At 38.1% G+C, this 26,139-nt stretch overlaps 1 protein-coding gene across 3 annotated transcripts in view; it reads right to left on the reverse strand.

Moving 5' to 3' along the window:
* Positions 1-26,139, reverse strand: part of spop (speckle type BTB/POZ protein) — a 176,227-nt gene that overhangs the window by 90,629 nt on the left and 59,459 nt on the right. For all 3 annotated transcript variants that reach the window (XM_051714740.1, XM_051714738.1, XM_051714737.1), the window contains 3 exons: positions 11,871-12,192; positions 10,214-10,335; positions 5,283-5,434 (listed from right to left, as the gene is read on the reverse strand). In XM_051714740.1, coding sequence (XP_051570700.1) covers positions 5,283-5,434; positions 10,214-10,335; positions 11,871-11,948 — 352 coding nt within the window. In that variant the 5' untranslated portion in view covers positions 11,949-12,192. The remainder of the gene's footprint in view (positions 1-5,282; positions 5,435-10,213; positions 10,336-11,870; positions 12,193-26,139) is intronic.

Below are 26,139 nucleotides of genomic sequence, written 5' to 3' on the forward strand. Positions count from 1 at the left end.
GACAGAATTTTCATTTTTGGATAAATGATCCCTTTAACCCTCTGGGGTCTGAGGGTGTTTTGGGCCCTGGAGAAGTTTTGACATGCCTTGGCATTTGTGCTTTTTTCAGTTGCTTTAAAACATATTAATGGCTAAAGTCTGATAACACTGTATTCAGCACAAACTGGGCTACAAATATGTGAAATATTGTTTATGTGTGGTTTTTCTAAAAACAAAAATGTTAAGTCACTGAAATAAGGCCATATAACACATACTAAACATTTGTTCACAAGACTTTTGAGAACTGGATCTTGTAGCCTAGAGTTTTTGCTATAAAATGATGTGAAACCATCCTGATCACTCATTCATACAAAACAATATAGTCATTTAACTTTTGTAAGACACTTTTAGTGTTAGAAAGGCCATATGCTAGGAGGCATGGATGATCATGAATATTGATGTGATTCACACCTGAGGAGACAAAGACCCCTCCCCTGAGAGAGAATGAATGTGAGGAGACTTATTGATTGAATGTATTGTTTGTAGCTTATTCACCAAATCATGTTAAAAGAAGTAATCTGACTATACATTTTCTTTACATCAAGACTTAAAAACTTTAGACCTACACTACCATTTAAAAGTTTTAGATCGGTAAGATTTTTACATTTTTTAAAAGAAGTCTCTTCTGCTCACCAAGGCTGCATTTATTTGATCCAAAATACAGCAAAAACACTGATATTGTGAAATATTTTTACAATTTAAAATAACTTTTCTATTTGAATATATTGTCAAATGCAATTTATTCCTGTGATCAAAGCTGAATTTTCAGCATCATTACTGCAGTCTTCAGTGTCACATGATCCTTCAGAAATCATTCTAATATGCTGATTTTCTAATATGGGCATATTTACAGCACATTTTACACATTTACACCCGAACAGATATTTGCAAGCACAAGCTTCGTTGATGATAATGAGGCAGCATAAACACTAGTTAAAATATAATCTAAAAATTCATATTATTTTTATATCATATTACATATCATATTTATATCATACAGCATACAATTTAAATACCTTCTTTAGCCGAAACAACATTTAAATGTAACTAAAACTTGCCTATTAGGACATATTTCAAATTTCAATACTTTGAATACTGGCTGGCAAGTCTGGAAATAGTCCAACTAGTAAAATATGTACATGTTTATATAAAATAGCAGGTCAACTAATGTAAGTAAAGAATTACTCATCCGAAATTGTATCCTCGGCTGGATCAAGTCGCTCTTCAAAATGCAAACGTTCATCGGAGTCCCACTCTTCTTCTGAGGAAAATGTGAACTCTTCCTCACCTGTGTAGCGTGCAATCTTCCAAACGCGCAGGAAAGTGAATGAACTTGATGCTTTTTAAGGCACTGTTGGGGACGTTTACCATTTGCATTGATCGCCTCAGCACATTACCGTATGACTAGCGTGCTCTGCTGGTGGGTGGGATCACATTAGCGATAATTAGCTGAGCCAGGAGAAACTGTACATTGCTTTGTTTCATACAGATTACATTGCAGGAGAATATTTGTTTTAAATTTGAATTGTTTTATTTAAAAGTAGACATTTTAAGCTTTCTTTAGACATGTGTTTCATGTTTGTGTGATAAGTATTTGCAGAGTTTCACTTCATTTTTGTGACGTGTTTCAGAAAGATGTTGCGGAGACAGAGACGGCTGAAAGCGCACCCTGTTTATTTTATTTATTTTACAAAAGCACAAGGTTTTGTTGTTATTGTGAGTGTACACAAATAAAAGTAGACCCTTTATAGTTTCTAATGATGTCTTACACTTATCTGTATGCCCAAAAATGATGGAGTATTTTAAGTTGTTTCCGCTGTTATGAGTAAAAAATCCAGCAGGACACGCTGGCGCGTCCATCGACCCCTGAGGGTTAAAGGGCATTAATTGTTCATAAACCTTTATGAAATTATTGTATAAAAACAAACTGTTGTTGTTTGATTGAGGGTTTGGGAGTCCACGGCCATGAGTAAATAATTTCTTAATATTCACTTGCAGGGATTTGGTCATGAGAGCATTAAGGGATTTTCACACTATGTTTAACCCAGGGTTAACGTCTTTTTTTAACCCTGTATCACAGCCATTTTAACCCTGGGTTAAGCAATGTTTCAGACTTCTAATTTTCAAGGGAGTTTAGCAACACTTAACTCTGGGTTATGACATCCTAAATGCTAATTGTGGTGCCAAACGTATACAGTGCAAACAATACAGCTCTAGAATTTAACAGCGAGTTACAAATGAGTTTACAAAGCAAAGGACAACCAATCAAAATCTAAACTGTGCTCTCCTAATTAAACATTTATGCACTTTGTACAGTTGTAGTATGTTAGCCCATTGCATTCAATTGCAGCGACAGACGGAAAGAGTTAAAAGTGATGCATATTTCTAATGCTAATTTCTTGTCTTCATTTTTGTTTTAAGACAACCAGGCCAGATTTACATTGCAACATTTCCACAGATTGATAAACCACTACTAAAACAGGTTGCATGCTGTACTCAACCAGTCAATGCCATTAACCTCATAAATATGCAAATAAGAACATTAACCCAGGGTTTACAAATGTATAGAGTGAAATCTCAAAACCTGACTAACAAGGATTAATCACTAACACAGGGTAAAGTATGAACAGTGTGAAATATGGGTTAATTTGCTTAAGCTTGTATTACTCTCACTTGCAAGTCACTTTAGATAAAAGCATCTGCTAAATTAATAAATGTAAATGTATTTTCAAGTGTGAAAAGCCCATTAGAGAGGAGCAATGTGATCTATATAATGGGTGTAAAAATAAAAGGTTGAATCAATGCCTAGTGGTCGCACATGCGGTGCTCAGGTGAGCAACACTGGTTTAAGTCCGGCTTGCGTTATTACCAATTACCACCCACACCCCCTTCTCTCATTATAATTTCCTGTCTTCCGCTATTATCCATATCAGTAAAAGTGGAGAAAACTGTAGGGAGGGAGGAAACAGATAGGAAGCTATAGGAGATGTTGTATACCACCAGATGTATTTGTCAGGGTTTTGCTGTTCTCATGAGAGCATCTTCAGAAACGTTCTCCCTAGTAGAAAAGCAAAAACCAACTAACAATCACACACACACCCTCTCGGCTATGAAAAAATACTTTGCTTCAGAACAGGTAGGAAACAGAAATCAGGCATGAAGTTGCATCATCTGAGCAAGTGTAATTCAGTTCCCATGTAAGCCAAACCCCCTGTAACTCGCTTAGACCCATCAAACAGGACAGCCCACAGGCTACATCCAAAAACATTTAAATTCAGTTTTTCACAAGTCCTAACATTTAATCATAGAAAACATTCCCTGTCTTAGGTCAGTTAGGATCACTACTTTATTTTAAGAATGTGAAATGTCAGAATAATAGTAAAAAGAATGATATATTTCAGCTTTTATTTCTTTCATCACATTCCCAGTGGGTCAGAAGTTTACATACACTTTGTTAGTATTTGGTAGCATTGCCTTTAAATTGTTTAACTTGGGTCAAATGTTTTGGGTAGCCTTCCACAAGCTTCTCACAATAAGTTGCTGCAATTTTGGCCCATTCCTCCACACAGAACTGGTGTAACGTAGTCAGGTTTGTAGGCCTCCTTTTACGCACATGCTTTTTCAGTTCTACCCACAAATTTTCAGAGGTCAGAGCTTTGTGATGGCCACTCCAATACCTTGACTTTGTTGTACTTAAGCCATTTTGCCACAACTTTGGAGGTATGCTTTGGGTCATTGTCCATTTGGAAGACCCATTTGCTACTGAGCTTTAACTTCATGGCTGATGTCTTGAGATGTTGCTTCAATATATCCACATAATATTCTTTCCTCATGATGCCATCTATTTTGTGAAGTGCACCAGTCCCTCCTGCAGCAAAGCACCCCCACAACATGATGCTGCCACCCCAAAGCTTCATGGTTGGGATGGTATTCTTCGGCTTGCAAGCCTCACCCTTTTTCCTCCAAACATAAAGATGGTCTTTATGGCCAAAAAGCTCAATTTTTGTTTCATCAGACCAGAGGAAATTTCTCCAAAAAGTAAGATCTTTGTCCCCATGTGCACTTGCAAACTGTAGTCTGGCTTTTTATGGCGGTTTTGGAGCAGTGGCTTCTTTCTTGCTGAGCAGCCTTTAAGGTTATGTCGATATAGGACTCGTTTTACTGTGAATATAGATACTTGTCTACCTGTTTCCTCCTGCATCTTCACAAGGTCCTTTGGTGTTGTTCTGGGATTGATTTGCACTTTTCACACCAAACTACGTTCATCTCTATGAGACAGAATGTGTCTCCTTCCTGAGCGGTATGATGGCTGCATGGTCCCATGGTGTTTATACTTGCATACTATTGTTTGTACAGATGAACGTGATACCTTCAGGCATTTGGAAATTGCTCCCAAGGATGAACCAGACTTGTGGAGGTCCACAATTTTTGTTTCTGAGGTCTTGGCTTATTTCTTTTGATATTACCATGATGTCAAGCAAAGAGGCACTGAGTTTGAAGGTAGGCCTTAAAATACATCCACAGGTACAACTCCAGTTCAGTACACCACCTATCAGAAGCTAACTGGCTAATTGTCTAAAGGCAATCACTTTCTGGAATTCTCCAAGCTGCTAAAAGGCACAGTTAACTTAGTGTATGTAAACTTCTGACCCACTGGAATTGTGATATAGTCAATTAAAAGTGAAACAATCTGTCTGTAAACAATTGTTTTTGAAAAATTACTCATGTCATGCACAAAGTAGATGTCCTAAACGACTTGCCAAAACTATAGTTTGCTAATATGAAATCTGTGGAGTGGTTAAAAAATGAGTTTTAATGACTTCAATCTAAGTGTACATAAAATTCTGACTCCAAATGTACACACACATATATACAGTGTGTGTGTGTGTGTGTGTGTGTGTGTGTGTGTGTGTATATATATATATATATATATATATATATATATATATATATATATATATATATCAGGTTTTATGTTGGCAGTTTGACCAAAATCTTAGAGTATTTTTATTTCACAGAGTATTTAACAATAGAGTATAACAAATGAATATTCTCTGGCAGCACAGCAAAAACAGCTTCGCATTATGTAACATTTAAGATAAACTAATGACTGTGCAATTATATTACTGTATTTCACCCACGTCACGTAAATAACGTAAATACCCATTTACACAGTCATACTATCCAGCCCTACACTGGATAAAAAGATTATTGAAGTCTTTAGAGTTAAATAGATGTCTCACCCATGGCTTTGGTCTCCTCGCCTTTGGCATTCAGGATGGAGAACTTAAACTTGGCGCGAACTTCACTCTTAGGACAGCTGACCAGGAGCAAATAGAGCGACAGATAATCTTTACTCTCTTCATCCAGACCTTTAGGATTCACTCGCAAACACCTGTGAAAAAACTGCAGGTCATCATACACCATAACACAGTTAGAAACAAGCCTTAAAAGCTCTCTCAACAATCTTGGTTTTTGTCCTGATCAACCATGACTGCAATGAGAGTCAGGACATTTTGTCGACCACTTGGTTTCCATTTCTGCAACATCTCCAGGGCCTGAAATTCGGCACGAGATTGTGGGTATAGTGCACAATTTTAATAATTCCCGCAAGTTCAAGGTTCATAGCGCGGGAAATTCCCGCACACTTTTCAGTGCAGTTGCGAATTATTAAACCAATAGATACAGATGAACAAACCAAATCAATAAACTAGTATTTGTAACAAACTGCTACACCAGAAGATGCGCAATTAAATCCGCTGTCTCTCCCTCTCTCTCACATGCAGCTGTCAGCAGTGCATTTGAGCACTTGTTGAATTTAGTGTAAGCACGCAGTGAGGGAGCACTTTGTCAGATAGTTGCTGAACTTAAGATATTACAGATGTTTAAACTTTTCTAAACCTGTTAATTCGACATATAAATGGCATTATACTGCATCTCCGTTAGCGAGCAACTCAATAAAACTATCGCTCCTGTTAATAATTAAAGCTGTTAACATTGCAAGCATGTGACGTTGGAGCGATCGCCTTTCATATCTTGGCGCTCCAGCATTAGTCATAATGCAGCACATTTGACAAGAAAGGCAGAAATACCAAAAATGCTTTGTGTACCAGCTGCATTGTAAAGAGAGACACTTAAACACCTGTTACATCTCTCCTCCCCATTTCTCCATCCAGTGTCAGAAATTAACAGGGGCTCTGGGCAAAAATGCCCCCAAAATTCAAAATATCAGGGCAAAAAATGCCCCCACAAATAGTTCTTGTTGTTTTATTAAAAACATCTGATAGCCTGTAGGCCTAATTCCAAACACACACATCACAATCATCACTGGAATTTTTGCTGAACGTAATTTGTTTTGTGTCGTCTGTTGTGCAGATGTTGCAGAGTCAGTGACGGATGCTTGCGCCATAAACACAAACGGGCACTCGCTTCTCACGCTCCACATCAGTTTGGTGTTGTGCTTGCGCCCTAAATTCTGTGACCGTTCGGTCCTTTTGTTCAAAATATACTATCCCAGTAAGTAACACTGTCACTCCCTGTGCTATAGCCTACTTACCTGCCCATCAGTTAATCTCAATTATGCATCTCTCTGTTTGAAAAGCCTCCTCACCTGCTTGAAGCCAAAAGTACGGGAGGGATGGATGTTTTTTTATTTATTAAGTTAATCAGGTCTGAGAGAACACAAAATATAATGTAACCAAATGCTACAATGTAGTTAATAATAATATTAACAAAAATTATATCAAGATAAATAGCTTGATGTGAAATAAAACATTATTAATGATGCAATAATAATTTTACATGAAACACTTTTAGTGTATGAATCAAATCCTTGACTAATTTTCATTGTAAAATGTTTATTTTTCCATGTTTTTTTCAACTGGCATGAAGGAGTTGCTAAGTTTTTTAACTGAGAAAAGTAGCCCCCGTGAGATTTAGGCGAGTTTGTTGTAAAATTTCGGACGTTTTAGTGTTACAAGTTTTATTATTTTATTGCTGTATAATCGGCTGTGAACTCTCAAATGACCATTTTCACCATTGCTGCTCTGAGATTTCAGATCACGAGATGTGGGAAGCTTGATATAATGAACCCTTCACAAACAGGAAGAACTTCAAATGTCTTTCAAAATAAAAGTCCTGCTGAAATAAGAGCTTATTCAACCGGATGCGTGAAATTGAAGACATTACGACAGAAAAATATTACTACTATATAAAAGTGTAATATTCAAGTAGTCACAATAATACTAATAATAACAATAATATCATATTAAATGGTTATATTATTAACATTATTATCTGTAAGCAATATCACAAAGGCAAGTGTACTGAAAATCAGCACGTTGTGATTCAGCCACGGCAGCCTCTTGCCTCAGGTAATCAGATTGTTTTCATTTAATGCTGTCATTAATACTGTACAGCTCTGTTGTGCATCTTTTTTGTTTTTTACCAAAAATAATATATATTATTATTGTTGAAATATTATTATTGGCTCTATATTGTTAAAAATTACTATATTTTCTAGAGTTGGGGTACTCGGACTTGACTCGGACTCAAGCCTTTGGGACTCGGGATTTTTTTCAGAGTCCAGCCGAGTCCATGACATTTGTGATGCAATGAAATAAATAAATAAATAACAAAACAGAAATTAATGAACACATCTCTGTCTGCATGCAGCTGTATTAGCCCCTGAAGTCGTAGACATATCCAGAGTTGTTTCACTGTGTTTAAGCATGCATGCACAAACACATACACACTTGCAGATGCACACTCATCAGCCACTCAACAACCAATACACTCGAATGTTACTACAGAGAGTACAGTATAACATCGACTACCGAGGTGGCTGGCACGACGAAAACAAAGACGGGTATGTACAGGGCTGCCAACTCGTTTGACGCAATTTACACTGTTCTCACGCTCTCACGCCACACGTCCCTTTTCTCACGCAGTGATAACTTCGCGGAGCAAACAGGACACTGACAGCGCACGGACAGACAAGACAGAGCAGGAGCTGTTTTCCCCAATCATGGGGAAAACAGCAGCACAGCATCTCTCCCCCTCCTCTCCTGCACCACACCCTCATTAAGAGTAATGTAGGCTTCTATAGTCTCTTGTGGTCCATGCAGTGTTGTCAACTTGAACTGGTCCATAATAGCTTGATGAATTAACTGTGTAACTTTTTAAATAGTCTGGGGAAAAAAGCATTATTGCTAAAGCAGACAGCAACTCTAAACAGATAAACAGCACCTACTTATTATTGATTGACTATTTTCAAAGCATTGACGAGCTGCTTAAAACACATTCTTTTACAGCATTTTTCCACCATTCACAACATTCAACCATGCACAATAAAATATTAGGATATTTTGGGCAGTAAAATGTTTTGTTTATAATTTAATTATAGACTATAAAATAAATGTATTATTCGATGACAGAGTTTGTGTATGATGCTGAACTTTGTTACGAGATGAATTTAGTTGGTTATGACTATTTAAAATTACTATTAAAGTTACCATCGGGTAACTTATGCACGTCTTTTTTTAGCCTTTATCTCTGACACTTTTGAAGGACAGTTCTGTTAAATGTATGACTCAAAATTATTATTCTCTATCTTTTTGTGGTTAAAGATCTCAATGAAATTTTCTTTGGTTGGTATTTAAAGATTTATTTTAAAGATTAAAGATTTTATAAAGATTTATAATTTTTTTATGTTCTGTGGCAGCTGCTGTGAGACGAACATGCACGCATCAGGGATTTAGGTTCACAAGCAGCACGCAGAACTGCCCTGCATTGTGTGGTTTCACGCAAAATAACTAGAAAATCTTGTCAGTGACGACATGGCCCTAATATTATCAGTGGGCTTTTCCAGCGTTTCTGGATGTAGCATTTGCAGCCAATTGTGAGATGTAACTTCTCAGCGAGTGCTAATTACTACTGTGTTGACTCATTTGTATGTACTGTATTTTCTCAAATCAGTCGGCAGACAGAGCAAAAAGATTCAGAAAGAAATCTCAGTATAGACTATTATTTCTTTAGATAGAAATAATTTTAAATAAAACTAAATTAAATTGAATTGACAAATTGGAAATGAAGCAGAAATAAAAACTACATTAAAATTCGAAATAATAATAACTAATGTTCTAATGACTAACTCAGCTTTCACTTTCTTTAGTCTATGTTTGAGTGGAGGGGAAAAAGCAACAAATAACTGAAATTTCAACAGAACACAATAAGAATTGTGTTGAATGACATTTTGTCTTCATACACCTAAAGCATATGCTTTCATTCTGAAACAACTTTGAAGTTTGTTCAGCAGGATACTAATAAAATGTATATATGAAAGGCAAGGTGTTTTTGTTACATTTATATTGACAAACTGTTTTTTTTAGTTGTGAAGTTTAAAATAAGCTTAAAATATTAATATTGAGTTTACAGTTACAATGTTAATTCAGATTCGTGAACAGATTAATTCGGACTCAACTCAGACTCGGCCTGTTATGGACTCAGTCTTGAGTCTTATTTGGCCCCTTTTGGACTCGGACTCAACTCAAACTCGACTGTTTAAAGACTCTGACTTGACTCGGACTCGACTAAAATAAACTTAAACCTAACACTAATATTTTCATTTGAATAAAGCTGTACAGTACGTATATGATTAAATACAATTTGATCATAACATTTAATTAAAACCTTTAACATGGAATCCAGAAAAATTAAAAAGAAAAGGCATAATTTGTATCTATAAGATATTATGCAGTTCTTTTAGTCATGTAATTTTCTGTGTAATTTCATCAAAAATCTGAGTTTTTTTTTTCTTTCTTTTTTTAATTTGTTGCCTAAGTATCAAGTTAGTATCGATACCGAGGTACCGGGCTGGTATCGTACCGAAGCAAAAAGTTTGGTATCGGAGCAATCCTAGTGGTCAGACAAACTGCTTGTCACTGGAGGTATCGAAACTGGTTAGGTCACAGTGTTAGCTTGACTTCATTTGTTTGCAACTTAACTTATTTACCAAGAAATAAAGTCCAGTTACAAACATAAATCTGACCCGACAAAAACCAAAATGGCTAATTTCACTTTGTACATTGAGAGTCAAACAACTCCAGACCCACAAATAATAAAAGGTGAATCCTTTATGTATATGTTAATAAAAAAAAGCCCCACCACTTCATACCATTTGAGCTTGTCATTAGCCCCCGAGGAGAAGGTGGAGCTTTTGATGACCTCGCCCATCTCCTCCCGACAGAAGCTGAAGTTGTTGATGGTCCACATATAGGAGAACTTAACCACTTTGATCTGGACACACAAACACACACAGTAATGTATCACATCCACGACACTTCATTTATCCATCTGCTTTTTCCCTTTCCTGCATTAGATCCGCAAGTGTTGGCTAAGACTTCAAAAAGCAACACATCAAAACTGCCTTTCAACTTAATGTGCTCTGACAACAAACAGGATGGAGAGAACAAGGAATAAAAGACCATAAACAAAAACAAAAAAAACACTGGGGGAGAAAGATGGCGAGATAAATGAAAGCATTAGTAGAACAAGTTTCTCTAGTCGTGGGGATTCTAAACACACAGGATGGCCCTGTGAAGTAACACACACTCAAAACACAGGGAAGATATTATATCGTATATTTTTAGACATATAAACAAGTTCATCAGGTACAAAGAGATGGTTTCGCACACACACAAAGATTAAGGTTTAGTACTGATTTACTTCTCATGTGTAGGCCCAAATAGAAGGCTCTGCAGAGTTACCAGATCCCTTGTGAATTCTTTATTTGTTTTATCTTATTTTAATATAATTTATAAAGAGTTTTGAAAACAATTTCACATGCAAGAACCATTGTCATCTGCCGCCAAACCTGGTGCGCTGTTGTCTTAACGTGTCAAGTTTTGCGTATGCACAAATTACATTTGAGAGCTGCGGCAGAGGGGAAGATTATATATCAGTGAATAACAACTTAAATTTCAGCCTGTTCCGCATATGATTTATTATTTAGTGCAAAAGTCATATGGACTTTACAGTGCTTTTTATCCTTTTTTGTCACTATAGACCTTATACAGAGTGGTGGCCTATTTGAGTTTTGACAGAAATTAAAATAAGGCTGTGAAGGATAGACTACAAAATGCTGAAAAACTTATTTTCAAAAAAATTTCAGTAGAGAAAAAATACTCCAGAGATTACAAGTTGTAAAAAAAAATTGTGATCTAGGACCTTTACACAGCTTTACATAGTGCATTCCATTGAGGAGACCCTGTATGTGTTCCCCTCAAAATTATATATATATATAATAAGGTCTATAAGCTTTTATTACATGGAAAAAAGCTAAATAAATATTCCTCACATTTTCTTCTTTTGTGTTCCATGAAAACAAAAAATATGGGTTTGGAATGACATGAGGGTGAGTAAATAAATGTATTTTTTGGTAAATTATTTCTTTAAATTCACTCCAATTAATTCCCCCCACAAAGAGCACAGAAAGATTCCATGTAAGCATTTTTATTGGTGATGATCCATGATTATGATTCTCAAATGAAAATAATTTTTAGTCTTAGACAAGGATTAATCTCTGTCAGGAAATCCAGGTGTACTCCATGAGATCTACGTTCTTGCAGTTTAGTTTCAGTCTTGCTCTAACACACCTGCCTGTAATTTTCAAGTGAACTTTAAGACTTTAATTTGCTGGTTCAGGTGTGTTTGATTAGAGGTGGAACCAACTCTGAAGGTAGACCATCAGGATTAAGCACCCATGTCGTACAGTATTTAGATGAACTGATCCAAACAAACACACATACACACAAACACAAACACACACTCACCTGTGTGTAACACCAGCTTTCGGCCACAGGGCCGCTGGTCATTTCAGCAGGAGGGGGTGGACTTGGCACCCTGGACATTGCCAGTTTTGAGCGTTGGGGATGGGGAGGGGCACTAATCCACCGGCCGCAGAACGACCCCAGCAAATGCACACGCAAGATTACTCAGCCAGAGGCCAATACATGCACACACACATATATTTTACAGCCGCCGCCAGGATCCGGGCAAACACTCGTGTTCAGTGTAACCCAGAGAACATGGAGGAATGCTGACAGAACGTTGAGGAGATGTTCAGTGGGCCATCCAATTCAGAAGTATAATAACCTGTAGCAGAGAAGACAGAAAGCAAAAACAGAGATTGAGGATTTATTTCAGACTTTAAAAAGTGAAAATTATGCAGAGCCTTATTAAACCGCTGTTAATACTATGATTTTTAAACCCAGTTTTTTCTGAATCCCAAACCTTAAGAATAAAACTTTGCAATGCATCCTGCAGACATGATTGATACCTCAAATCATGTGGTTTATCAAAGAGAAAAGTAAATAATTTTCTAAGCAATCAGACGCAGTGTCGCAAGGTGCGGGATTGGGGGTCTTAAGCCCCTGATCTATTCTGCCAAGCCCCTGATCTTTCATAAGTACCCATGGGCCCAAGGCGAACATCCAGTGGGGTCAATTAAAATTGCGAGAAAAAAAAACTTACTTCGATTGAGGGAGAGACTAGAAGTGTGCAACCCGACCAGGGCCCGACAAAGCGTCGGATTTCGGTCCTTTTTTCAAGTATGACTTTGGGTTCAGGTTTGTAATTAATTAAAAAATAAATAGGCCTACCTAACTTGTTTCATGCACGCGCTCTCACTTACAGACACACGTGGGTGGACGAGTTAGGGGCTGCTCACATCGAACGTGTTGTTGCACACGTCTGCATTATTTTTCAATTGCTTTCTCATGTAAAAAAAATTTGCTGGACAGGCATCTTTGACCGTTGCAACTTCTTGCTGTTTCTTCAGCACCTCGTGCAGGACCGGCAAATTTTTTTGACATTGTCCAGTTAAAAAAAAACTTACATTTTTATAAATCCATCTTAAGACACCTGCGTTTTGTTTCATTCATTGCGCTTTGTCTACCTTGTTTTGAGCGCAGGTGCCACAAAGATTCATTCAGGCTGCAAAGAGGACTTCATACGACTGTTATACTGTTACACATGATTCCAGATTCTTCTTCACCAAGCAAAGTTTCAGCGCTTTTTATACAGTAAGTTAATGTTTTTTTTCCTTCTGCTCTACCACCTTACAATGCCCTAACAACCACCTAAATCACCCTAGCACTGTGGAGGCGAACTTTGCATGAGCAAACACCATTCAGATATTCATCAGGAAATGTAAAAATCTATTTATATAAAATAACAATTACAGTTTTCAAACGTTTTAAACACTCCCCCAATCTGTCACAATAAATTCACCATAAAAAATACCTTCAGAGCTTCAAAAACACTGCAAAATCCCACACTGTTATACACAAAAGAAACTTCCTGCTGAGTTGATTCCACTAGTATGTTGTTTGATATCTGTTTTTTGATTTCAAGCCCAGTACAGTCTTTTTCTTCTCTTATTTTTTGCCACTGGTGCCAGACCTCTGAAGACATAGAAGCACTATTAGCAACTACAGTGATTTTAAGCCCATCAAAGCTACACTTATTATGTTGGAGAAAAAAAAAGTTTCTGTTTTTTCCCTGGTGTACTCAGCACTCTTTCTCAGTCACTTTCCAGAAGAAAAGCCCATTCATCATTCCATTGACTCTTTTGTTCATTTCCCCTCAAACCTCTGAACCTTAAACCTTTTCAATCTTGTTTTCTTGAGTAAAAAAACAGGACCTCAGGACTAATCCTGATTTTGCTCTTGCTGACACTAATTAAGGCACTTTAATCATTAGCTGGATACACCGTTAGTAGTAATGAACTGACCAGAAAAAAACTCCAAACTGGCCACTTGTCAAACAGTAAGTCATTAATAAGGCTAATTAAAGAATGTAAAAACAGTACGACAGAGTATCACGACTGATAACCAATTAAGTTAGAAAAGTTAATTTCTTGTTTCATGCGTGACATTTAAAAATGTTTAAAGAACACATGGTTGCGGAAAGTGACCCACGCAATTATGGGCAGCATGGAAACGTCTTCATTAAAGCACGCCACTCCCAAGTAACTTTTTAATTTACTTTGCAGAACACCGAGATTTTCTGTGGTCATAACACAGTTACAAACAGTCAAACATTTATCAGACAAGTCAACCTTTGATTTTAAACAGACTTTAAAAGCACATAAAATAAAAGCATTATTCACTCTTTTATCCATCTGAAGCAACCTCATCACCCTTTCATCTTTCATTCCTCATTTTTACTATCCTGCACTCTTCTCCCCTTTCTCACTCAACCTGCACGTCCCCTCGTCTGCGAGAGAAGTAGACGGAGACATTCCTTTCCCTTAATTAGCATCTGATTGAAAGGATAGATCACGGCCTGGCAGAACCTTCCAGAAACTGTGCAATGCTTTTAAAAAGAGAGAGTAAAGAAGAGTACATGGTGGAAAAAATGGACAAAGTGCAAAAAAAAAAAAAAAGTGTACTGTTAAGCTCAAGGGGAGGAGAGAAGAAAAATATTAGGAGAATAAAAAAGGTCAATTCGAAACTTTTCAGAACTGCAGAGCGTTCTGCTACTTACTAGGGCTGGGCGATATATATTTAAAAATGTCAATATTTCAAAAGGGTTGTCAAGATAATTAATGGAGTTGTGAAATTTCACAATGAAACTTAATGATACTAAACACACCTCCTTTCAAAAAGTTAAATCTGAGTACAAATATTAGCAAAGTTTCCAAGTATTTCTCTATAGAGTTAAAAAGTGCTTGCTCAATTTTTCCAGCCATCTTGGTTTTGGAAGTATTTTTCCCGTTTAATTTTTCCATAGGGATTTCATAAAATCCTTCATAAAAAGGAGTTCTAAGCCATGAACCATATCATATTTGATAACTTTGCAAATTTAATAAAAATAAAAAACTGAAATGTCACATTGACATAAGTATTCAGACCCTTTGCTGAGACACTTGAAATTTAGTTCAGGTGCATCCCATTTCTCTGGATCAACTTTGAGATGTTTCTACACTTTGACTGGAGTCCACCTGTGGCAAATTCAGTTGATTGGACATGATTTGGAAAGGCACACACCTGTCTATATACAGTTAGGTCTCACAGCTGAAATTGCATATCAGAGCATAAACCAAGCCATAAGGTCAAAGGAACTGCCTGCAGAGCTCAGAGACAAGATTGTGTCGAGGCACAGATCTGGGGAAGGCTACAAAAAAATGTTTTGGCTGCATTGAAGGTTCCCAAGAGAACAGTGGCCTCCATAATTCTTAAATGGAAGAAGTTTGGAACAACCAGGACTCTTCCTAGAGCTGGCCACCTGGCCAAACTGAGCAATCGGGGGAGAAGAACCTTGGTAAGAGAGGTGACCAAGAACCCGATGGTCACTCTGGTTGAGCTCCAGAGATCATGTGTGGAGATGGGAGAAAGGAGAAGGACAACCATCACTGCATCACTCCACCGATCTGGGATTTATGGCAGAGTGGCCAGACAGAAGCCTCTCCTCAGTGCAAGAAATAAAAAAGCACCTAAAGGACTCTCAGACTGTGAGAAACAAGATTCTTTGGTTTGATTATACAAAGATTGAACTGTTTGGCTAAAATTCCAAGCATCATGTCTGGAGGAAACCAGACACCGCTCATCATTGCGCAATACCATCCCAACAGTGAAGCATGGTGGTGGTAGCATCATGCTGTGGGGGTGTTTTTAAGCAGCAGGGACTGAGGGACTGGTCAAGGTTGAAGGAAATCTTAAAGCAGAAAAATATAGAGATATCCGTAAAAAAAAAAAAAAAAACAGTCCAGAGCGCTCAGGACCTCAGTCTGAGCCGAAGGTTCACCTTCCAACAGGACAATGACCCTAAGCACACAGCCAAGACAATGCAAGAGTGGCTTATGGACAACTCTGTGAAAGTCTATGAGTGGCCCAGCTAGAGCCTGGACTTGAACCCAATCAAACATTTTATTATTCGCAATTAATTGCATATATAAATATTTGATGACAAAATCCCTCAAATAGCAATAATTCAGTAATGAAAAGTTATATTTAAATTATTATAAATAATATATACATTTTATATATTGTGGCGGAATGATCCGCCCCTCCGGCTCGTCATCGTCGCCCCGCCTCTTAAGGCCGCCCTTCAGCCAGGCTCATGACGGGAGTTGGGCGGGAGAGTGAGAAGAGGTACATAATTAATAAGCCTCGTTTTGTCAGTGGTAAATGAAGCACACCTGATGGGAATAACGCTTCATCACCGCTGTCTTTAAAACGCAGAGCGCACCTCTTCTCGGGGAGCTGGCTTCAAATCTCCACGTGTGCACACACTGGCATCCTCGCACACCCAGGACCAGAGCTGGGAGGGTTCGGAGCTGGACGAGATGGTGCTCACGTTGCCGCCGACGGGCTAGATGCCGGTCCGCCTTCCCCTTATGCTTGCCGTGGGCCTGGGAAGACAGGCCGCCAGTGACGCCGCCGCCCCTCATGCCGTGGACTTTGGAGGGGAACATAAGCGGCTGACTGACCTGGCCCGTGCCTGGGCTATCCTATGGACACTACCCCGCCCTTTCACGGAGCCCCGTTTCACTGCAAGGATGCCAGATTCCCCCTTTATTATGAACACTATTCCGCCTTGGACACTTTATTACCCCTTTTGGACATTTTACGTTTATTATTATTTCCAATAAATGCCTCTCCGAGGCTCTTGCTCACCCTGCCACAATACACACACACACACACACACACACACACACACACACACACACACACACACACACACACACACATATACATACACTTATATACACACACATATACACATATAAATATATATATACACTACCGGTCAAAGGTTTTGAAATACTTGACTGAAATGTTTCTCATGATCTTAAAATTTTTTTGATCTGAAGGCATATGCTTAAATTATTGAAATTAGTTTTGTAGACAGAAATATAATTGTGCCACCATATTAATTTATTTCATTATAAAACTAAAATGTAATAAATAAAAAAAAAAAAAAACCTTTTTGAAATTGATGACTTGGACCAAATAATAAAGAAAAGCAGCCAATAAGTGCCCAACAGAACTCCTTCAGTACTGTTTAAAAAGCATCCCAGGGTGATACCTCAAGAAGTTGGTTGAGAAAATGTCAAGAGTACATGTCTGCAAATTCTAGGCAAAGGGTGACTACTTTGAAGATGCTAAAATATAACACAGTTTTGATTTATTTTGGATTTTGTTTAGTCACAACATAATTCCCATAGTTCCATTTATGTTATTCCATAGTTTTGATGACTTTAATATTATTCTAAAATGTGAAAAAAAAAAATTATAATAAAGAATGAGTAAGTGTTTCAAAACTTTTGACCGGTAGTGTGTGTGTGTGTGTGTGTGTGTGTGTGTGTGTGTGTGTGTGTGTGTGTGTGTGTGTGTATATATATATATATATATATATATATATATATATATATATATATACACATATATATATATATATACACATATATACATATACACACACACACACACACACACACACAGTTGGGGAGTAACGAAATACATGTAACGGGATTACGTATTTAAAATACAAAATACAAGTAAGTGTATTCCACTACAGTTACAATTTAAATCACTGGTATTTAGAATACAGTTACATTCAAAAAGTATTTTGATTACTGAAGAGATTACTTTGCATTTTATTGTCATTTGTTTCATTTAATATTTAGTCCTTTCAGACAGAAAAACATATACATATAAATGATGCAATCCAAAGTGCATTTGAACAGCGGTGAAACACTTTCTTATGCTGCGTTACATTCATACGAGAAGTACGTTTGAAGTAAGTTTGGAGCAGAAGAAATAGAAATAAACCTTGGGTAAATTGTCAGCTTTACGCTAAGCTAAAATGCTATTTCTAGCCATTTTACATGCACGTTACCAGGCACGATCATATTGTTTTATCAAGAAAATTCACGTTGGATCATAATTTCAAAAATCGTATTCTTGATAATAAATTTTGTATTGTTTTCCTGTAAAAATATCTAAAAATCCTTAAAACAAGATAAATTTGATTGATCTTGTTTTAGAAACAACACTGCATAAGATATTTAGGTTTTTCAGAGACTTAATGAGTTTTATAGTCAAAACAAGTGAAAAAAGTAGCGGAATACATTTCAAAAGTAACCCTCCCAACCCTGTATGTGTGTATATATATATATATATATATATATATATATATATATATATATATATATATATATATACACACACACACACACACACACACACACAGAGAGAGAGAGAGAGAGTGCTGTGCTAAAGTATTTGCCCCCTTCCTGATTTCTTCTTTTTTTGTGTGTGTGTGTGTATTTTTCATACTAAATTGTTTTAGATCTTCAGATGAGATATAATATAAAACAAAGGCAACCTGGGTAAACACAAAATACAGTTTTCAAATATGTATATTTTATTGAAGTAAAAATGTTATCCAACACCTATATCAACCATGTCAAAAACTAACTGCCCCCTTAAAAAGAGGATTTGAGCATGAACTGTCTGTTTGAGTTCCTGCCATAGCTTCTCATCTGGTTCAAGTCAGGACTTTGACTAGGCTCCAAAACTTGAATTTTTCTTTTTCTTTTAGCCATTCAGAGGTGGACCTACTGCTATGATTTGGATCATTGTCTTTCTGCATAATCCAGTTGCGCCTGAGCTTCGATTCACGGACTGATAACTGGACGTTCTCCTTTAGGATTTTCTGGTCGAGAACAGAATGTTTCCCTCAATTATTGCAAGTCGCCCTGGCCCTGAGGCAGCAAAGCATCCCCACACCATCACACTACCACCACCATGCTTGACCATAGGTATGATGTTCTTTTTGTGCAATTCTGTGTTTGATTTATACCACATGTAACGGGACCCCTGTCTTCCAAACAGTTCCACTTTCGACTCATAAGTCCACAGAACATTCTCCCAAAAGGTTTGATGATCATCAAGGTGTGTTTTGGCAAAATTCAGATGAGCCTTAATGTTCCTCTGTGTTTGCAGTGGTTTTCGCCTTACAACTCTTCCATGGATGGCATTTTTGGCCAGTGTCTTTCTGATAGTGGAGCCATGAACAGTGACCTTTATTGATGCGAGAGAGGCCAGCAGTTCCTTGGATGTTGTCCTTGGCATTTCTGTCATCACTGTGCTCTTGGAGAAATTTTGGAAGGTCGGCCACTTCTGGGAAGGTTCACTACTGTGCCAAGTTTTCTGCATTTGGAGATAATGGCTTTCACTGTGGTTCTTTGGAGTCCCACAGCCTTTGAAATATCTTTGTAACCCTTCCCAGACTGATGTATTTCAATCACCTTTTTCCTCATCATTTCTGGAATTTCTTTCAACCTTGGCATAGTGTGCTATTGGGTGAGACCTTTTAGCCAACTTAATGCTGCTGAAAAAGTTCTATTTAGGTGTTGATTTGATTGAACAGGGCTGGCAGTAATCAGGGCTGGGTGTGTTTTGTCCAGCCGAACCCCATTATGATTGCCGTTTCAATTTAGCAAATACTTTTTCACACAGGCCCAGTTGGTATTGGATAACCTTTTTGCTTCAATAAATAACATTATCATTTAAAAACTGTATTTTGTGTTTACTCAGATTGCCTTTGTTTTAAGTTAGATTTTGTTTGAATTTTTTGAACCAATTTAGTATGAGATATACACAAAAACAGAAGAAATCAGGATGATTCAAATCAAATACTTTTTCACAGCACTGTGTGTGTGTGTGTGTGTGTGTGTGTGTATATATATATATATATATATATATATATATATATATATATATATATATATAAAATTCAGATAATTAAAATGTATTACATTATTGTGGCAGAGTAAAGCATTGATAAGACAACACAAAAATCGGTGTTAGAATCCAACATATTGTTTATTTCCATTTTATTGAACATAAGTCTTTCATTGGCCTACAGTTTACAGCAATCCATTTAGCTATTAACCTTCATCCTACCAACATATTTAACATACAAGGACTACCGACTGGGGTCCCTGGGGACCCAAAGAATAAACTACTGTAATAAACAACCATCATAGCAAAATGTTAACTTATTTCTTCTTAAAACATCATTAGTTAAGTAATTAATGTTATCTGAAAAAAACAAAACAAAAAAAAAGATTAAAAGATTATTATTATTTTAGGTTAGTTAATTTACATATTGTGTAAAACGAAAATATATACTTTTAATACAAACTGCAGCTTTCATACCAAGTACAATCCACATTAGTACTTAAAAGCTTATTTACCATCCTTTGATTCTGGTATAATTTAATTTTCAGTAATTTCAAGTAAACATTATTTGTGTTATATTTATATGGTGAAACCAACCAGGGTCATTTTGACCCCAATATAAAATAACTGAAATAAACCCACAGTCATTCAAACTTCAACAGTTTTTTATTTTATTTGTCTTTCAATACAAAAGTAGATATATAAGTCTCAGTATGACCCCCTGTCAAAATAAAGGTTGAATAAATGTAATTCAAATTTAGATTTTTAAATCTGTACATAATGTAAAATGAATGGTGTTTACATTGAACTATGAACACCACATGCTACAGGCAGTTATAGCACATGATTTGGCTCATGCTATGCTCAGGGCATACTGGCATGTGACAAACATTTGCTACCTTCCTGTCTGTGTTTCGGGAGCAAAGGCTACACCTTTTTCGAGTAGATTTTCCAGCCGATCGTTGGATGTCCACAGCAGCAGGTGGAGTTTTCCTCACTCCCATGATAGTCATTGCTGCTCAGATTGTGGCTTGGAGCATGGCAGTATCAGCTCTCCTCTTCATGTGTGGCATGACCAGGGCATGCCCCAGCTGTCTCAGGTAGATCCAGCGATGTCGGCCACATTTTGAAAACTTTCAATCTGGGAAGTTCCCCATCAAGATGATGAAGGCAGCGATGGCAGCAACATCCACCATGTTCATAAACAGCACCATTGGCCATCTGTTTATTTCTCTTCTGGTTGTGAACATTTTGGCTAGATGATCCAGATTATCCACACCACTTTTGGTTGCATTGTAGTGATCTCTGGTTTCTGCTTCTCGCCTTCAACCTTCATGTCATTGTGCATGGAGGACAGCGCCAGTACCGCATTTCCTTTTGAAGGTACATATGACACCATGGTAAGCTACCGATGAAAGCCAAACCATGAACTTTCGATCTCTCTGTCATTGTTAGCCTTCATCTCCTCTGGGATATGTGGCTTGTTTGACTTGATAGTGCCAACATATGTCAGTCCATCTTCTAGTAAGGTATTGTAGGCTGTGACATTTCTGCCACTTTTGCACCAACGCCCCACAAGCTCTTTGACTGCACGGGCCCCTTGACCTACTTCTCGTTGTTGTCCAGGTTGTCTGCCAAGGTATACCTCACCTTTGAGAGGGTAGCTGGTCTCTGCATCACAGTTCCACCAGATCTTTATTCAATATTTGTCAGGCTTGAATGTGATGTACTGTCAGAAACTGCACTTGCCTCTGAAGCCAACAAGCTGCTCATCACACACGTCTGTGCCTGGAATAATGTATTTTGGGAGCTGGGCTACAAACATGGTCCATATATCTCTGAAAGGGGCAAGCTTGTCTGTTGCCATTTGCTCTCCCCTTGTTGCTTTGTTGTCGAACCTCATGTATCTCAATATGTGTTGGAATCTTGCTCTGGACATAGTTGCAGTGAACACTGGTTTACAGCCAGTCTCTGACCAGAGGAAATCTACAGGCTCATGGTTATCTTTAGACACCCCTGCTATGATCAAAAGGCCAATGACTGCTTTTAAATCTGTGTCATCCACTGCTTTCCACTGATCACTAATGTTGGTGGGATGACTCCCATTCCATTCCCTGATACTTCGTTCAGCTTCTCTGTTAGTTTCACATTTGTGCTTTTTCCTACACTCACACCATGGCCTGATCATGCTCTGACTGCATGTCAATCATATGCATGACACACTATTTTACAGTCTTATCTTGTATAATAGAACATAAACATTTAATTTGATAATCAAAAAAACATTTTATTATGAAATTATGTATTGTATTTCTGACTTTGAACATCATCTTACCTTAGGAAGAGCAGTATTTAGGGTCGTCGACAGAGCACATGTGGAAATCTGTGTCTGCTGCATCTGTCTCCTTCAAATGACTGACAGAGGTCTTAATTTAAAGTGATACTTTAAATTAAGACCTATGGGAAACATGAACTCAAATAATTCCATTTATTAAAACTGCATAGGCGGAATTGAATGCTTTTGAATGGGGTCCCCCAGGTCCCCGATACATTGGTATTTTTTAAAAAGCACTAATTAAAACAGAAACTGAAAACAATGATATGAAGTCATTAGGAACAAATTGATTGACAAAGTCTTGAAAAATTGGAATGATAGAATAAAGCACTTGTGAGATATGACAAAAAGTACACTTCAAGGGTCTGCGGGAACCCCAGTCGGTAGGATGAGGGTTAAATTAGCCTATCTGTCAGAGCTTCATGTCATTTTTTATGTCGCTGTCAAGTTAACGAAGTTTGAAAAACACCCTGCATTTGGATTTGCGCTCCATCAAGCTGTATTTGAACGCAAGAACATGTTCTCATCTTGTGCCGTGTGTGTGCTGTCGGAAAGTGTGGTTTGTTGTCTGCACAGCTGCGCGTTGCCTATATAGTTGGAGTTTCACTTAATGCCTCCTGGAGAAAACAGGCGGTACTTCAATCTGGAATTATTCCAATGGTAGGAATATTCCTTATTATGGTCGGGGGACATGATTAATTGCATAATTTGTTTAATGCATTGTTTTATATATAATTGCGCTGAATTAACACGTTAAATCGACAGCCCTAATGTGTGTGTGTATATATATGGATGCATTGAATATTATATAAATATACACACACACACATACATATATATATATATATATATATATATATATATATATACACACACACATACACATACACTACCGGTCAAAAGTTTTGAAACACTTACTCATTCTTTATTATATATATATATATTTGTTTTTGTTTTTTTTGTTTTTTTGTTTTTTCCTCCACATTTTAGAATAATAGTAAAGTCATCAAAACTATGGAATAACATAAATGGAACTATGGGAATTATGTTGTGACTAAACAAAATCCCAAATAAATCAAAACTGTGTAATATTTTAGCATCTTCAAAGTAGTCACCCTTTGCCTAGAATTTGCAGACATGTACTCTTGACATTTTCAGAATAAGAATGAGCTTTATTGCCAAGTATGCTTATATATATATATATATATATATATATATATATATATATATATATATATACACACATACATACATATATACACACACACATACATACACACACATACGTGGTGCAAATCTGAATACAAATCGGTTATATACAATGCAAGGGAATGTAATGGCAGAAGAGGTTGGATGTGTTGGATAATATAAAAAGACTAAGCTGTGTATTGCACATTAATTATTGCTGAATGGGGCAGTTTTAACTGTTCATGAGATAAATAACCTGAGGGAAAAAAACTGTTCCTGTGCCTGACGGTTCTGGTGCTCAGAGCTCTGAAGCGTCGTCCAGAAGGCAACAGTTCAAAAAGGTAGTGGGCCGGGTGAGTGGGGTCCAGAGTGATTTTTCCAAACTTTTTCCTCACTCTGAAAGTGTATAGTTCTTGAAGAGGGGGCAGGGGGCAACCAATAATCCTCTCAGTAGTCCAAACTGTCCTTTGTAGTCTTCTGATATCCAATTTCGTAGCTGAACCAAACAAGACAGATACTGAAGTGCAGAGGACAGAATCAATGACTGCTGAGTAGAACTGTATCAGCAGCACCTGTGGCAGGTTGAACTTCCTCAACTGACGAAGGAAGTACAACTTCTGCTGGGCCTTTCTCACAATGGAGTCAATGTGGGTCTCCCACTTCAGGTCCTGAGAGATGGTAGTGCCCACAAACCTGAATGACTCCACTGCTGCCACAGTGCTGTTTAGAATGGTGAGGGGGGACAGTGTTGGGGTGTTCCTCCTAAAGTCCACAATCATCTCCACCATTATGAGCATGTTCAGCTCAAGGTTGTTTTGACTGCATCAGACAGCCAGCTGTTTAACCTCCCTTCTGTATGCAGCCTCAACAGTGGTGTCATCCACAAACTTCAGGAGCTTGACAGAGGGGTCCTTGGTGATGCAGTAGTTGGTGTAGAGCAGTAGTGGGGAGAGCATACATCCTTGGGGGGCACCAGGGCTGATTGTACAGGTGCTGGAAGTGAATTTCCCCTGTCTCACAAGCTGCTGCCTGTCTGTCAGAAAGCTGGTAATCCACTGATAGATAGACGTGGGAACAGAGAGTTGGTGTAATTTAGTCCGGAGTATAGCTGGGATGATGGTGTTGAAAGCCGAACTGAAGTCCACAAAAAGGATCCTTGCATATGTCCCTGGTCTGTCCAGATGTTGCAGGATATGATGCAATCCCATGTTGACTGCATCATCCACAGACCTGTTTGCTCGATAAGCAAATTGAAGGGGATCTAGAAAGGGTCCAGTGATGTCCTTCATGTGGGCCAACACCAGTCTCTCAAATGATTTCATGACCACAGACATCAGGGCGACAGGTCTGTAGTCATTAAGTCTTGTGATTTGTGGTTTCTTTGGGATGGGGATGACAGTGGAGCATTTGAAGCAGCATGGGACTTCACACTGCTCCAGTGATCTATTGAAGATCTGTGTGAAGATGGGGGCCAGCTGGTTAGCACAAGATCTAAGACATGCAGGTGAAATGCCATCTGGGCCCTGTGCTTTCCTTATCCTTTGTTTTTGAAAGACACAGCACACATCATCTTCACAAATCTTAAGTGAAGGTTGAGTAGCAGGAGGGGGAGGAGAGGGGTTGCGGGAGGTGTTGTTGTTTGTGTGAAGTTCAGAGTGGGTGTGGGGTGTGAGATTGGGCCTTTCAAATCTACAGTAGAACACATTCAGGTCGTCAGCCAGTTGTTGGTCCACCACAGGGTTGGGGGTAGGAGTCCTGTAATTCGTAAGTTGTTTCATGCCACTCCACACTGATGCAGGGTCGTTAGCTGAAAACTTGTTTTTCAGCTTCTCAGAGTATCTTCTTTTAGCCACTCTGATTCCCTTATTCAGTGTGTTCCTGGCCTGATTGTACAAGACTTTATCCCCACCCCTGAAAGCATCCTCTTTGGCCTGGCGAAGCTGCCTGAGTTCTGCTGTAAACCATGGTTTGTCATTGTTAAATGTTAAATAAGTCCTAGTAGGGATGCACATATCCTCACAGAAACTAATATATGATGTAAAAGTATCTGTGAGCTCGTCCAGATTGGTGTCTGCAGCCTCAAAAACACTCCAATCAGTGCAGTCAAAGCAGGCTTGTAGTTCCAGGTCTGCTTCATTGGTCCATCTCTTTACAGTCCTTACTACAGGCTTAGCAGATTTTAGTTTCTGTCAGTAGTTTGGAAGAAGATGAACCAGACAGTGATCAGAGAGTCCCAAAGCTGCTCTAGGGACAGAGCGATATGCATCCTTTATTGTTGTGTAGCAGTGATCCAATATATTTCTGTCTCTGGTTGGGCATGTAATGTGCTGTTTGTATTTGGGAAGTTCACGTGTGAGGTTTGCTTTGTTAAAATCCCCAAGAATAATAATAACTGAGTCGGGTTATTGTTGTTCTGTGTCTGTCATCTGATCAGCCAGCTGTTGCAGCACGGCATTCAAACACGCATTTGGCGTGATGTAAACACACACCAGAATAAACAAGGAAAACTCCCGCGGCGAGTAGAAAGGCTTACAGTTAATAAAGAGCGCTTCCAAATTAGGACAGCACATCTTCTTTAACGTTGTTACATCTATACACCAACTTTCATTGATGTAAAAGCATGTTCCACCGCCTCTCGTTTTCCCTGTTAACTCCGCGATGCGATCCGCTCTGAACAGCTGAAGCCTGGCAGATGTAACGCGCTGTCCAGAATGGCTTCACTCAGCCAGGTTTCTGTGAAGCACAAGGCAACAGAGGTTGAAAAGTCCTTGTTTGTGCGGGTGAGGAGATGAAGTTCATCCATTTTGTTAGGAAGAGAACGGA

This window comes from Myxocyprinus asiaticus, chromosome 13 (genome assembly GCF_019703515.2).
Source record: "Myxocyprinus asiaticus isolate MX2 ecotype Aquarium Trade chromosome 13, UBuf_Myxa_2, whole genome shotgun sequence".
NCBI classification, from domain to species: Eukaryota; Metazoa; Chordata; class Actinopteri; order Cypriniformes; family Catostomidae; genus Myxocyprinus; species Myxocyprinus asiaticus.